Genomic DNA, 17,203 nt, shown 5'->3' on the forward strand with positions numbered 1-17,203 from the left:
TGGAGCATCAGCTATTTATTGTTGCCAAGTGGATATGAGCTTTCTTTCCTAACTGGATGGAACTGTTCAGCTCTATGGAACCAATCATAATTTTTGACAACACTATTTATCATTCCTTGTAGTGATAGTTTATGTGCAAAGTCATTTCTGCAGTAAATATGATCTATTGAATATGTCATAAAGCCTTTGATGCTAGAAGATGCTAGAAGGATATCTTGCCATGGTAATAGGTGGTCTCTAGTTTCTAAAAACTTAGGAAGATAGATATGCATTCATGGATAGGGATAATAGGGAGGCCCATGGAGACTGGACCCTGGACCAGTCAAGCTGCATTATTTGGTTTATGTCTGCATTTGGGGACTTTGTACACTGTGGGTAAAAAAAGATACTAAGTGCTTTTTGAATGTGGAAAGTTAGATGAATAGTGACTTTTCCTTTTCTTTACATAAACACATGAATTTTCCCTAACTATCCTATTGCCACCACTGTTTCCTGGAACAAATTCTTACTTGAGTTGGTTTTCCTTTTGTGTTGGGTAGCAGGAACAATGGAGAAGAGAGAGTGTGTACCCAGTGCTTGCAGAATTGATGCTTATCTTTCTTGGTTCATCTTTTTCCTGAATGACTTCCCCAAAAATGAGACGAATTGAACCAGATTAGCATACCTCTATATTCCTTCACTTCATTCAGTGTTCACTTTGGGGAGAAATTTAGTGAGGAAGATGCTTGCTATTTTTATGGAAATTTTAAGAAAGTTCATAGTTTCTGAGTCCCACAGATAATTTCCTGATTCTTTTTTTAATCAACAAAAGCCCATACTTAATTTCTCCTGCCAAATTGTTGCCTAAGGACCATTCAAGTGAGAGGCAGCATGTGAACAAAGAACACTGAAAATCTGAGTCTGGAGAGATGGGTTCCAGCCTCAAGTCTGCTGGTATCTGTTTGACCTTGACTGTGGCACATTGTCTCTGGCTCTTATGGGAGGGAATTGAACTTGGCCATCTCTGTAATTCTCTGGCTGTAAAATTAAATGACTGGTGGCATCCTGATCCTCCAGTGCCCTTATCTTCAACCAAAGGGAGAGAATGTGCCCTGGTGCCCTCAAAGCGGGAGGACATTGCTAAAAGCAAATTTGTAACCACGGAATGTAAAAAGATTGAACGTAGAATCAAAAGACCTGGGCTAGAACCCAGGACTCCTTACTCATAGGCCAACCATGTCACACAAAAACTAAGGTCCTGTGGGGAAAGGGGAGATTTTTATTCCGTGTTCTGAATCACCAAATAATGGAGTTCTATATTATACATTTTATTAAACGTATAACTTATTTAAAAAAAAATACTTGCTACTACTACTTAATATTTTTGTTACTTCTATAAATCACTACTTACTAATATACTACTAAAAATAAAACCGTAACTATGGCTACTACTACTACTGCTACTTCTATTACTACTCTGCTACTGTTTCATACTTATTGTGACTTCTACTAATACTAATTAATGCTTGCTACTACTACTGCTGCTGCTGCTGCTGCTGCTGCTGCTACTACTACTACCATTTATTACTTATTGCTACTACAACTACTATTGCTATAAAGAGGAAGAGGATGGGAAGCATTCATATAATTTTTTAAAGGTTTCTAAGGAATTTTCCAAATGTTTCATTTTATCTTCATAGCTACCTTGGGAAGTGTTATTTATTCAGTTATTTCATTTGTGTCAAAATCTTTATGATCCTATCAATAGTTTGTTTTTCGGCAAATATACTGCAGTGGTTTGCCATTTCCTTCTACAGCTCATTTTATACAACAGAAATTCAAACACGGCGATGTAGCTTGACCAAGGTGATACCAGATTTGTACTGATGAGAGGAGTTTCCCTTAATCTAAACCTAGTGCCCTATCTATTGTGGCGAATGCTGTTATTATCCTCATTTTGTAGATGAATAAGCAAAGACATGTTCACAGAGCTGCTAAGTGTCTGAGATCGGGTTAAAATTCAGGCCATTTTATAGATCCATACCGATATCCTGGCAGACAATGACTGTCTGTGGGTACCTGTGGGAGTCAGCTATACACTGTTTCTGTCTAAATTTCCTTGTGTATTTGAAGGAAAAATAATGCAAGATATGCAAAGTGCTTTACCATTCTATTTCTCCAGCATTTTGCAAACATTTATGGGCTATAAAAATGTTAACTATTATCATTACTACAAGATGGGAGATGATGAACATGGAATATTCTGCAAGATATCAGGTTCAGTTAATATTTGAGACTTTCAGGTCCTTAACATGATAGATACCTCTCTCAAAGATTTGTAGAAATAAAAATATGCTAGGAAAGTCAGGGAGGAAATTTATGAAAGAATTGTGATCTTTGCTAGTGAAAAGATGATGTATTATGATTCGAATTTTATTCCATTTAAGTATTTGCATTCTTCCACTGCATTTGAATGATGTTCAGTTAATTAAGCTAATTTTTTCTGAGCCAAAGTTTCCTTATAGCATTTTTAACCTCTGCATTCCTAAGGGTATAGATCAGGGGCTTTAACATGGGAGTAATCATAGTAGAACATGCAAAGTTTTATCTACTGGAAAAATGGCTACTGGCCTCACATATAAAACTATACATGGAACAAAAAACAAGACCACCACTGTGAAATGAGAACTGCATGTGGAAAGGGCTTTTCGCCTTCCTTCTGAACTGACATCCTTAAGGGAAGAAAGGATAACAGCATAAGAGGCAACTAGTATGAGAAAGATTGACAGGCATATTACTCCACTGTTAGCAATGACTAAAAGACCAAGAAATTGGGTGTCCATGCAGGCCAGTTTGAACAGTGGGAACAAATCACATATGAAATGATCAATAATATTTGGACCACAGAAAGGAAGATGGACCATGAAGAGGAGTTGAATAGTGGCATGTATGGAGCCCCTCATCCAGGCTGCTGCCACTAGGAGGTGGCACACACAAGGTTTCATGATGGTCATATATTGCAGGGGTTTACAGATAGCTACATAGCGATCATAAGCCATGACTACAAGAAGGATGATTCCAACACCTCCAAAAATATGCTCTGCAAAGAGCTGGGTCAGGCATCCTTCCAGGGAAATGGTTGTCTTCTCATTGAGTAAATCCATAACCACCTTAGGAGTAGTGACTGAAGAGTAGGTAGCCTCCATGATGGATAAAAAGGTTAAAAAAAAGCACATGGGTGACCTTAATGTTTGACTGACTGTCAGGGTTATGACAATGAGTATGTTTCCTATGATTGTGACAATATATATGATTAAGAATTGACAAAGAATATTTTTTGAAGTTCTGGATTTTGTGTAAAGAATGGTTGTCTTCTCATTGAGTAAATCCATAACCATCTTAGGAGTAGTGACTGATGAGTAGGTAGCCTCCATGATGGATAAAAAGGTTAAAAAAAAGTACATAGGTGATCTTAATGTTTGACTGACTGTCAGGGTTATGACAATGAGTATGTTTCCTATGATTGTGACAATATATATGATTAAAAAATGACAAAGAATATTTTTTTGAAGTTCTGGACTTTGTGTAAGGCCTAGAAGAATGAATTTAGTTACATTAGTTTTATTTTCCATTTTGATTATTGCTCTGCCAACTTCTTGATTAGTCTATATTCTCATCTATTTTCATTTCTGTTTGTTTTGTTTTTGTTTTTCTTCTCTCTTTCTTCTTTGTCTTCAGTTGATAGAGCACTGGTACTGGGATAAGAATGATAAGAATTACAATTGTTCTCCTGACACTTAGTTCTATAAACATAGATATTCGCAACTTCTTTCAACCTCTGTTTCCTCATCTGTAAAATGAAAGTAATAATGAAATAATATTCCTCACTGACTTGTGAGCAACAAATAGAACATTATAAATGAAATGAATTATTTTTTAATAAAGGACAAGATAACTGTTAGTTATCATTACACTCTTCAAAGTAATCCAGTTGATTGAGTCCAAAATTCAGACAATTTTCAATCTTCAGCATGAATTTAGAATTCTTCTGGGGATGAAGTTATGAATTATAGAAATTGATATCATCAAGGTTAAAGAATAGAGTTTATTTTTTTTTAGTTTTTGGAAGTGGTTGGTGGAAGTTATATGTCTTGATCCTTCTGATTTGGAAGCACAATGTAGTGAAAAATGAATAATTAGTATGGCTGTTAGAAAATATAATGCAACAGATAAGATACCATTTAGGTGAAATTTAAAATTATTTTTATGCCTAAATATATTATTTGAATTTTCATGAATTTGTGGATATAAACAGGTGTTATTCCAATAAGCCAATTGGAAGGAAAGAAGTAAGATTAGATAAAAGTTATGGAGAGGCAGCCAGTAGTGTTTAGACCTGCTTCTGGCACATTTTTACTACATTTCAGTGAGAACTTTACTTAAGAAATTCTTTAAATGTTAAACTTAAAAGTCATCATTTGCATGGTAGTTGCTTAAATGCATTGTAAATGGGTATTTCTTCATTGGAAGTATATATATATATACATAATATATATATATATATATATATATATATACACTAAATAAGAGCAGTTATCTCCTTTTTTAAAAATTGACATCTTTTAGGACAGGCATGGTGTTACTGCATTTCTTTCTGTGGTCATTATTTAGATTAATGTCTAGAATATTCTTAGTAAATATTTATTATGCTAAAATATATTATTTGACAGAAGAAAACTTTTCCCAAATGACTGGCAGAAGATTTTATATTTTCTTCTTCTTTTTGATATAGGAAAGGATTGCCTTTAATGTTCTACTACATAGACTTATGACATAGTGAACTTTAATGTTTCTACTATATATAAATATACATGTGTGTGTGTGTGTGTGTGTGTGTGTGTGTGTGTGTGTATGTATATGTATAGAGCACTCTCTTTGTAGTGGTATAATTTTTGCTCACTATAATCTTTTTTTTCTCTCTCCTTTTCCCCTCCTTCCCTAGTCAATATCAGCCCCAGAATATTTATCTTTAATATTTATTACTGATTTTTAGAATGTTACTATTCCCTTACTACAACTAAGAATGGATTAGGAAATGATTGGGACACGGGAAAGAAGAGAAAGGGACAGATTTCAGAATTTTTTTTTAATTGATCTGGTCCGTTTTTTATAATTTATGTTCTAAAACAGTCAACTTTTCTCCAAACCTACATTATTTCCCTGATCTTTGCCAACCCTTTGTCACCATAATAAGCATGAATGAGGAGACTAATGAAAGAGCAACAAATAAAAAAAAAACTCAGCATAAAAAAACTCTATTTGTGAGACTAAATAGACTAGATAATAGCAACTCCTCTTCAGGAAGAAAAGAGAAATTGATTTTCAATTGAAATTGGATTTGACAAATCCAATCTTGACAAATTATCTGACACATAATAGGAATTTAATTAATACTGGTTATTATTGATTGATAGGGGAAGAGGAAGCAGTAATGCTTCTTCTTCAGGGTTTGCCCAGCATCCATAGGTATTCCATTCTGTATTGTTTCTTCTACATACTTTCTTTCTCATCTCCTTTTTCCTATTTCTCTTCACTTCCTTCCTCCCCTTCTTCTGTCCTTCTTTTCTTTCTTTCCTTTTCCCCTTCTGCATTTATCTCACTGTATTTAAGTTTCACTATCATCTCTTCTCAATTTTTAGTCCATAGTAAATCAATTCATCTACCCTCAATGCTGGAATCACTTATTCTCTTTTCCTGTTGTCACTCTACCCTTGACAAGTTCTAATTCTAATTATTTCATACATCTTCCTTCTCACTTTTTAAAATTAATTTTAAAATGAGATATTTTAAAACAGTGAAGGACATTGCTGCATCCCTAATATATTTTTTAAATCAGATTTCATCAGGGCTCTCACTGTTGAAAGAAATAACATTGCTCTTCTGTAGTTGAATTAATTTAATTCACTATGGAAGGTATAACAAACATTTCTTATCTCTTTGATAGAAACAATTACATTTTAATATTCATAAGGAATGTTAAGATTTGCAAAGTTTTATGCTTGTGTTATTTCATGTGATCCTTACCATAATCTGCTATTAATATCCCTATTATTTTAAGATGAAGAAACTCAGAAAGCTAGGGTCTAAGCAGTAATATCAAGCTCACATAGATCATAAATAACTAAATCAAATTTAAATTCAAATTTTCCTGTCTCTAAGTCCTATTCTCTATGAACTATACCACCGAGCTACCTCAAAACATCCTGCAATTATCATTACTTTCCTCCCTTTCTCTAAAAAAATGACAGCCTTTCATCCTTTAAAAAAAATAAACACAATCCATTGTGATCTTTCTCTTTTCCCCTACTCTAAATCTCTGCTCCTCTTGACTATATTACCCTTTCTTTTCTCCTTTATTTCAACTTCTGAAGAAGATCATTTGACCACTAAGGTCAAAACATCTACTTATGACTTTTATTTAGTACCCTTCTATCTTGTCCAATAAGCTTAATCTTGAAATCAATCTTGCTACCATTTTCAAATTCTCTCCATCTACTGATTCCTTTCTTGTTTCCTACAGTGACACCCAAATATTCGTCATATTTGAAGAAAAAAAATTCACTGGATCCTGCCATTCTCTCAATATGTCTCCTCCCTTTATCAGCCAAACTCTACCCAAAAATCTACATACTATCCCTCTGTTTTCTCTTCTCATTAACATATTATCTTCCCTTTAAAGTCTGTCCAGAGTAAAAGTTCATAAATGAATAAAGTAAGGCAAATTTCCTAGCAAGGCAATAATTATTAAATAAACAGGAGCATGTTACTTGTCAAAATACCCAATGCCTTATCTCTATTTAGGTCAAAGACCACCAAGTTAAAGGACAGTTACCCTTTTACAAGTTTGGGGAATATGGAACAAGGAAAATAATTGGATTGATGGCATCATGGGATTAACTTTGGTAATGAGATCTAGCAATGATACTCTTTCTTCTCTCATGAGACTAAAGTATTCTTTGTTTGAGTCCAGGTGTGAAAGAACATCTAAGACTTTTAGACAGCAAATCAGATATTCTAGAAGTTTAGTTTGGTGTAGGAAAAATATCTGGCATGACTCCCTTTGTGTTTACACACATTCCTTAAGGTTAGCAAAATTCCTGTGGGCAAGAATAGATGAGTGATTAGCAAGAGGTCTGGATTATTCCATTTTAGTTCAGTTGAATTCTGAACTAAGTCAAGAGACAAAGAACTATGACTTCAGTAATCACAGGACAAAAGCAATTATAGCATAAAACCAATTAATTGTAAATAGAATCAATAAATGATACAAGATCAATTTTAATCTTTTCAACCCCTATTTTTCTAACATTTTTGCCTGTCCATTGAGAATATCAGTATTATTCTATTCCCCCAGCTTCACAATCTCAAAGCAATTCTTAAGTTGTCACTCATCTTCATTTTCCCCATTCAGTCAGTTCGATCTCAATACCTTCTCTTAAATCTATCTTTCTGTTACCATTTAATAGATAGGTCATTCTTAGGCTTTTACCTTCTTTTGATTTAATAATGACATTTATTCCTAACTGATTTCCCATCTCTAGTTTCTCCTTTCTACAAGCTATCCTCCTCAATAAAATTGCCTAATATTACCAAGTCATTGTGACATTTCACGTTATTCCTCAACTCAAAAATCTAATGGATTCTCCTTAACATTAATATATACTCATAATGCAAACTCCCCAGTTTAGCTGTAAAAGTTCTTGAAATTTCTTCTCCAAAGTACCTTCCCAAGATGATTAGATAGTATTTTCCACCATAGACTCTACAATAAATCCTTACTGGCCAGTTTACTCTTCTGCATCCAGGACATTCCATTTCTGACTGCTGTGCTTTTGCATATTCTGCTCTTTTGGCTAGAAATGCATTCTTTCTTAGCTCCTCTTATAAACTGTAATTTCTTTTAAGTCTTAACTCAAGTGATATTCTATAAAAGAAACCTATTCCACTCCACACAGTTACAGCCCCTTAGAAATTACTGAATACATACTTTTATTTATAGATATATTTTACGTCCCTGGTTTTTCTGCTTAGCAGTTTCAGCTGTTAAAAGTTAGAGAAGATGGTTGTTCTCTTCCCTTCAAAATTAAACAGTAGTTATAGGCCCCCAAAATAAATAAACAATATATTTGCGGATTACATTTTCACTTTTACCCCCAACTCTGACAAAAAAATTTTAGGGTTAATTTCAGATATATATATACATATATATATGTGTATATATATATGTGTGTATATGTATATAGATATATCATATAGATATATATAGATATGGATATAGATATAGATATGGCTGTCATCATTTCATATATATCTTTGTAGAATTGTCTCTTACTTAACTGTTCAATAAATTATTGAAGGATAGATGAATAAAGGAATCCTTCTGAGGCTGTGTATATTATAGAGGATTAATTGTTGGGCTTTAAGTCAAGAAGACCTAAGTTAACATCTCAACTCTAATGCTTAGGAACCATGTTACCTTGAACAAGTATCTTGGTTTCTTTTTTTTTTTTTCAAACAACTTCCTAGGATTTTTCTATAAAATTATAGTTTGTGTCTGAAGGACAACACACATCAGAATATCTCTATCCTGATGAAACTGTTACTCAAAGTTCAAAATATTTATGTATCCCACTAAATAATATACATATATAATTAGATCTCCATGTCACTTACTGTATGACCTTGGAAAAATCACTTGACTTCGCATAAAAAAAAAATCTGTATGCAGACAAAAATAAAGTAAATTCAAATTATGCCAAGTAATTTTAAGAGGAAGTGAACAGCAACAACTATTTAAATCAGGAACAGTATCATGTAAGATGACACCCAATCTGTACTTTGAATGAAGTTAGGAATTGTAAGAGGGAGAGAATTCTCATTCTTCATAATCCCTGAGAGTGGGAAGGGATATAAGCAGTCCATTAGTCAAAGGCATACGTTAAAGAATCTTCCCAATGACATACCAGGTTGTAGAACTTCTGAATAAAGGCCCAGGGAAAAGGGAAACTCAAAAACACTCTAGGAAGGCTCTTCTATTTTTCCACAGAGTAAATTGAAAGGGAGAATTTTGTTTCTGTTTTATTTGGTTTATTTTTTTTTTCTAACATCAAGCTAAAATTATCCTCTTTGCCACTTCTACCCATTGATGACCTATTGGAAGCAAATAAAATAAATTTAATCCTTAAGTTTCATGATGTCCCAACAAATAATTGATTAAAAAGAACATTTATTTCAATATATTTTCCGTCCAGTCTTAACATCCTGATCCATCTATTAATTATCATTTGTCATGTGTTCAAGACCATTCCCAGTAAGAATTATTCTTCTATAGATACTTTGTAAACCATGGTGACCAAATTAAAACACTTTACTTCAAAAAAATTTTCACAAAAGCAGAATATAGTGAAATTGTCATCCCACTAGTCTTGGAAACCAAGGCCCATCCTCTCAAGGAACCAGTGCCCAAGCTTTCATTGGCTTATTCAGTTGTCACAAGTTATCCATCCATTCCATTAAAATCCATTTAAAACAATCAGAACTTTGTCCCCCCTTTTTTTCAGGAAAAATCTATTATCTCTCAACTTTTAAAGTTCATTGCTTTATGTTATTTGACCCATGAGTAGAACTGACTGTATCCTTAACAAATCATTTAATATATTTTGGGCTTCAGTTTCTTCATTTGTAAAATGAACAGACTAGACCAAAGAACTTTAACGTCCCTTCCATCTTTCAATCTATGAGCATATGTAATAGTATTTGAAAAAAAACAACTTTTCTTTAAATAGGTTTCAAAATATCTGTAAGAATTTTAATGAAATTACATTTATATACTTGTTTCATTCCCCTTTCCTGCAACTCTTTAACTCTTGAGAAGTTCCACTAGTGTAAGTAGCATTTTTTTCTGAGCTCTGATGTTTTTTAATGGGGTTAAATGACTTGCCCAAGGTCACATAGCTAGGTAATTACTAAGTGTCTGAGGTCAAATTTGAACTCAGGTCCTCCTGACTCCAGGGCTGTTGCTCCAGTCACTGTGCCACTTAGCTGCCCCTGAGTTCTGATTTTTGTAAGAACTCTTTTCAATCAAATTATAAAAATTGAGTAGTAGGAAATTGTTCATCACAGAATTTGGGGTACCTGTAGATAGCATGATCATATGTTCACTCAGTTACTCAACTCTGTACTCAAAAATTCTGCATTCAGTTCTTCAAAGTTATATGCCCAGGATTGAAATTATTTTTAATCTAGAAACACAAGTGTCATTCCTTGTAGTTCTTATTCCTGCATACTATCAAAATGAATGTTTCCATTCTCTGGGATACATATATCATCACCCTGGATAGTAATGTCTTTCCTATTTTATTCTGCATTGAGTCACAATCCCACTTCTCTTTTCCCTACCTATATGATCTTGAACAAATTTTATCTCTCTAAGCTTCAGTTCTTTATCTGAGTGATTGTTTAATAGGATGGTGCCTTCCTCTATTATAAGTTTTATGGCAAGTTTACCTTCAGCAGGAATTGATGGACCTGATATTTCTCCAGTAGAAGAGGGAGATTTGAAGTAGATGCTGTAAATTTACAAAGGCCTAATATAGAAGCCCATTACATGGTTGCAGAAGATTCCAATTAGTCTTCATCACAGGGAAGTATCAAAAAAAAATCATTGTGAAAAATCATTGGAATATTGCTCAACTGAGTTTTTTATCAACTATAGTTTAGATTTATCTGAACCTTTTTTTCAGAAAATCTTTTTTTCAAAAAGACACATCATTAAAGTAAGGTTCACTCTGCAGTGAACCTGAGAATAATTAGTGGATTCAGTAATATCATTTTTGATAGCAATAATGCAAAATAATGTTGCATCATTGCAATAGGATCCCTCTGAGACTGTATCTCTACTGATTGCTCAGTTAATCAGCATGTCAATGAGTTCATCATTTCAGTGAGCAAGGAGGAGATTATTGTCTGTCAGGTGAACATTAAGGATAATAAAAGGAAAAACAAATATCACCACATTTGTTTGCTTTGTTATATTGCAAAAGTGGGAAGGTGAATAAAGCCATAAGGAAAGATTCATGTTATTTTTAATGATGTTGGTAGGATATACTAGAAAACTCTACTGTCCGAGAAGATTTATGTGGAGATCCATCCTTCAGATACCATTCACACCTTCCCCATAGAATCTGATAATTACTTAAGAGATTATTCACAAGCATGTAGTTAAAACCAATGAAGCTATTGTGACGATTAAAGATTCCCTTGTTTATTGCTTTCATAACTCTTTGCAGTCAAAAAGACCTAAATCCAAATCTGTTTAAGGAACTTGCTAGTCTTGTGTTCCTAGACAATTATTTAAATTCTCTCAGCTTCAATTTCCTTATTTGTACCATCATTATTTCAGAACATTAAAAATTGCAAGTTATCCAAAGGAAAAAGATATATAATAGAATGAATATTACTTGCTGCAATAAATCACCAAAAATGGGTGCATTAAAGATATGTGATTAAAATCTATCAAAAAAATGGTAGACTGGACAAGAAAATGGGCTAGTTATGAATGAAGCACATCAATACTGTAAAACTTTTTTTAAAAATATTAAAATATTAAAAAAGGATATCACTGGAAATCTGGGAAATCTTTCTGGGACGTCATAGATATGTATCTCATGTGCACATGTAATATGTTTATCAAATCCTGGACCTGACCCAAAACAAGAAAGGACAGAAAGTACATCAAATTACACTCAGAAAAAAAAAAACAAAACTTAAACATGCTAAGCTGTTATGCCTATCCTGATAAAATGGAATTTAAGAGGGGAAAAAGTCAATTAACAAATATTTGATGAATATATATGATCAGGCACTACATAAAGCAATGAAAATAAGATGAAAACAAAATGGTCTTTCTCCTCAAAGACCTTATATTTTAAGATGGAGATTTCATGTATAACTATCTGCATACATATATCTACATATTTTTATCTTGACATGTATACACAAAACTGAGCAATAGTAGAAGGCACTAGAGGGTACCGATGGGTAACTTTGGGAGGAAAAACAAAATGGGGGAAAATAGTAACAGCAATAAAAAAACAGCACTAAAAACTGAAGGGACTAGGAAAGGCCTCTTGCAGAGTATTACCATTCAGAGATTATAAGAGATGAAATTAGGGAGGAAGTGCAGTTTAGGTACTTAGGATCATCAGTGCAAAAGGTATAGAAATGGAATGTAGTATATTGTGTGAAGGGCAGTAAGAAAGCCACTTTGATTAGTAAAGTTTGCTAAAAAGGAATAATATGTGATCATTCTGGACATGTAGGGTAGGCCTGATTATAAAGGTTTTTTTTTTAAACAGTCAATCAAACAACAAATATTTAAATGACTTCTATGTCTGTAAAAACTATGCTAACAATTGGGAATTCATATATAATGAATAAATGAGTGAACCAATATGTGTTGGAATAGGGGTGGGGGACTATTTGTGTCTCTGTGTATCAGCATTTGACTTGGATCCATGTTGGGATGGGTAATGCCTCATAAAACTATAACTACAGGTTGGAGCTAAGTTGTGAAAAGTATATAATACATGTACATAAAACTATATGTTTATATATATTACAAAAAATTATGTTGTATGTATGTATCATATGTGTAAAGGTATTTCCTTCAAAACAATGTTGCCTCTTAGAGTAGGAAAACTAAACAGTATGGGCAGCTAGGTGGCACAGTGAATAGAGCACTGGCAACTGGATTCAGTTCAAATCCACCTTCAGACACTTGAGACTTCAGACACTAGCTATATGATCTTAGGCAAGTCACTTAACCCCATTGCCTTGCAAAAAAGAAAAAAGAAAGAAGAATAGAAAACTAAACGGTGCAAATTACAATTTAGCTTAGAAACAACAAAAAGTTACTGCAGTTGTTTGATATTGGAATCACAAAATCAATTCTGTAAATAAAAAGAATAGTTATTCTGACAACAGTGTATAGGAAACAGTAGAGGATTTTTTGTTTGTGTGTGTGTGTGTATATCTGTGTTTACTTTTGTTTTTTTACATAAAGTAGGGAGAAAATATTGCAATAATCTAGGAGAGAATTCTTTATGTGCTGGGCAAAATTATAATTGTGAATGGAAAGATTCTTCTAATCGGTAAAGTTATCTTAAAAAATGACAGAGGTTAAAGTGAGTGTGATAAAAGAAAAAAAACCTGATTGTTGGCGAACCTGTGAATTGAGCCAACGATACCGGTTGAGAATTTGTAATTATGCACACAAAAAAATAATGTTACCCAATACTACCTTGACTTGTCCTAGCTGTCCTACTGCTAGACAAATACCCAAGAGAGATCAATGAAAAAGAAAAAAATTGCCATATGCACAAAAATTCTTGTAGCAGGGATTTCTGCGCTAGTTATTTTGTTGGGAAAAAAGAGAAAAAAATGAAATTGAGGAGATGTTCACAAATTGGTAAATAACATAAAAATAAATGGTAGTATCTAAATGTAATAGAATAGTATTTTGTTATAAGAAATGAGAAAATATTCCCTAGCTGTGTGACCTTGGGCAAGCCACTTAACCTACCCCATTTGCCTTGCAAAATCCTAAAAAAAAAAAAAAGAAAGAAAGAAATAAAAAGAAATGAGAAAATAAATGAAATCTGAAATCATACATATGAAAACTCTTTTACAAACCAATGCAGAGTGAAGACAACAGAACCAAAAGAATAATTTTACTAGCATGAATATTATAAAAATAAATAATTTTGATACATTTATAAACTTATGAAAAATGAAATAAATGCAGAAAATTCATTTAATAAAAACAACATACAAACTATTGAAATTTGTAAAAAATTATGATCAATGCATGGATAGTTAGAAGATAGATTAAAAAACAGATGTGGATAATATAAATATTTGTGAGCCATAGAGACAATAGTTAAACTCATGGGAATTAATGAGGTTACCAAGAGACATTGTAGACAGAAAAGAAGACAGGACCTGGGATAGAACCTTGGGGAATATTCATTGGCAAACTGGGATTCTATTTGATCCTAAAAATAACAGAAAACAATTGTAGTTTATTGAGTGGAGGAATTATATGGTTCAATCTGAAATTTAGAAAAATTACTTTTTTAGTCTTGGAGATCAATAAGGAAGTGGCTGTCAGTGTCATGAATGTAATGTCTTCTACTTGTGATCAAGATGCTATTTCCTAATAAAGAATACTAAAGGTTTAGAAAAATTAAACAAAATTTTCCTAGATTTCAGTGGACCACAAACTCAAGCTGAATGCTCATTTGGCAGTCACAAGAGGTAAAGTTGTTGGAAATAGTAAAGTGATTGAGATGCTGTACTCTATTCAGTGACAAAATATTTGTAATTTTTATTCAGTTCAGAACCCACATTTTGACAGGTATTGGAAAAATTACAGAACTCAGGAGGAAAGGCAATTATAATGACAAAAGGTTGGGATCATTTCATAGTATTATTGGTTGTAGTAACTGGTAAAATTTAGCCTGGAGAGCAGAAGACTTCAGGAAAACAAAATAGCTTCTATCTAGTATTGAAAAGGAAACTGGACTGAAAGAGCACATACAATATATATATATATATATATATATATATATATATATATATACTTAATATGTCTGACTCTTGAGGGTAGAACTACGAAAAATCTGGGTCTGGTGTAAAACAGTCAAGTAAACAATAAGAACTTTAAAAGAATGGACTAATTTCACAGTGAGGATCAAATGAGATAATACTTGTTAAGTATTTAACACAATAGATATTTCATAAATACCTGTTTCTATCATTCCTAAAATATGAACTATTTTTATCTCTATCAAGAATAGCTATTTTAATACTTCTGAAAGACAATATGTCTACAAAAGTGTCCCCTCCCATCTCCACTGTCAGAAAAATTTCATATATTGGTTAATTTTACTAAATTCTTTCCACTAGTATTATCATCCCTATCATTACCATAGCAACCATTAACCCATAGAAGTGGTTTGAGAGTTGATCTTGAAGCCTAGAAGACCTAGATCTTCTCTTGTGCTTTTTTCTTCATGGTCTAACAGATAGTGGCTATTTGATAACAAGAGGATCACTTAACTTGTAGCCTAGATCTTCTATGGTTGTTCTTTTTACTTCATGACAGATAGTGACTATTTGATATTTAATAAGAGGATAACTTGTAGTCTAGGTAATTCTATAAGACTATTAATATTATGTAAGGCTATTATCTTCATTGTCTATTTCTGTCTTATTCTCTTCTCTCTCTCTCTCTCTCTCTCTCTCTCTCTCTCTCTCTCCCAATGATTCTGTCTCTCTCTGTTTCTATCTCTGTCTCAATCTCTATATCTCTTTTTCTGTGTCTCTAACTCTCTGTGTCTCCTTCCTTTGTCATCCACTCATTAATTATAAGAGAAAGCATTCTGGATTGAGGAGGGATATTATATTATCAGATATTCAGTAGATTAATTTTTGTAAAAACAAAAGATAGATATGCATGTGTGTGAGTGTGCATTTCTGTATGTATACAAAATGAGTAATTCAAGTTAGAATTTTTGGTCATTTTTTTCTAATTAGAAAATAATTCTTGAAGTACTGTATGAATTCCAGGCATAAGAAATATTTATTCAACCAAAAGAAATTTATTAAATATCTGTGAGCCAAGTAACAGTGTTAGGCAGTAGAGATTATCCAAGGAATACATTAGAAACAATATTTGTACTCATTCATTTTAGATTCTCAGGTAAAACTATATTTCCATTATATCACAATATAAAATGGTAGCATTGCAACTAGTTCAAAACCTCAATTATTCACATGAGAAAACTGAAACTCAAAAAAAATGATTTATCTAAGTTCACAGAGGTAGTAAGACACAGACTCAAGATTTGAACATTGTATCCTCAGTTTTCAGATTGAATTATCTGCAAAAAATAAAGCTTTCTCAGATGGTTGCTGAATTTTAGAAAGATTTGCTATTCTCAGGAAAAAAAATGCTGAATGGCTGGGTCAAACACTAGAAGTCTATACATATATACATATATATATATATATATAATATTTCTTTTTTAGCATATATCATTTACTAATAGGGCATGAGAGCATGAGATCTAATACACAGGTAAGTGTGTCTCCATTTACACTAAAGAAGCCATTCAGAGTTGACTGAGTCTTTTATAATGGAAGGAATCTTCCTTCTAATTGTGCTGAGAGTATATTATTCAGGACCACCCCCCCGGCATCCCCAAATGGTAGATTTTATAATGAAGAGACAGTTCAAGAGTTCACAGCACCTATCTCTCTTTGGAATGGGGAAGGCAGTGCACTAGTCTTCAGATGGAATGAGTGTTTCCAGAAATCTTAACTTTTCATGCTTCCCTTGAATCTTATATTTGAAGATCAAATTTTCTGGTTATCTCTGATCTTTTCATCAGCAAACCTTATTTGATTGATGTTCATGTTTCCCCCTAAAAGAGTATGCTCAATTTTTTGGGTAGCAGATCCATGGTTGTAATCTAAAAAGTCTATATTTTTCAACTTTTCTTTTAACTTGCTGATTTTTAAAATCATGAACACATGAAGATAATTGGCCATGAAGATAATTAAAAAGCAAGACCTATTTGGTTTTGTTGAAATTTTTTGATTTGTTCTTTGGAGGAAAAGGATTTTGGCTGATTTAAGGGTATTCCCTTTTAGTTCTGATGGAGGATTTCATGATTACTAAAAAAGAGAGTATATATTATCTCACTCTGCACCTCTGTCACTCAAGGGTTCCTATCTTTTTTTTTCTAGTCTTTCAGTCCACAATAAAAGTTCACATTAAAAAGAATATGGTTAGCTAGCTGTTAAGTTCTTCCTTCAAAACAATGCTGCATAGGAGAATTTGAAAGTATCAATAAGGGTGGCTAGGTGGCACAGTGAATAGAGCACCGGCCTTGGAGTCAGGAGTACCTGGGTTCAAATCTGACCTCAGACACTTAATAATTACTTAGCCATGTGGCCTTGGGCAAGCCACTTAACCCCATTACCTTGAAAAATCTAAAAAAAAAAGTATCAATAGAATTATTTAGTCCAACCTAGAGATTGAAACTATTTACCCACTTTCACAGGAGTAGCAAATAGCAAGGCTGAGATTGGAACTTGG

The 17,203-nt window shown here is 33.0% G+C and overlaps 1 protein-coding gene and 1 long non-coding RNA gene across 2 annotated transcripts in view; one reads left to right on the top strand and one right to left on the bottom strand.

The window, feature by feature from the left end:
- Nucleotides 1-17,203, top strand: part of LOC141519064 (uncharacterized) — a 222,306-nt gene that overhangs the window by 147,692 nt on the left and 57,411 nt on the right. The gene's annotated exons all lie outside the window — the stretch shown is intronic.
- LOC141517056 (olfactory receptor 4C6-like) lies at nucleotides 2,562-3,611 on the bottom strand. The gene is made up of 2 exons (XM_074227987.1): nucleotides 3,408-3,611; nucleotides 2,562-3,179 (listed from the first exon to the last, which is right to left on the bottom strand). The coding sequence occupies exons 1-2, from the start codon at nucleotides 3,609-3,611 to the stop codon at nucleotides 2,562-2,564; spliced, it is 822 nt and encodes a 273-aa protein (XP_074084088.1).

Source organism: Macrotis lagotis, chromosome 3, assembly GCF_037893015.1.
Source record: "Macrotis lagotis isolate mMagLag1 chromosome 3, bilby.v1.9.chrom.fasta, whole genome shotgun sequence".
Taxonomy (NCBI): Eukaryota; Metazoa; Chordata; class Mammalia; order Peramelemorphia; family Peramelidae; genus Macrotis; species Macrotis lagotis.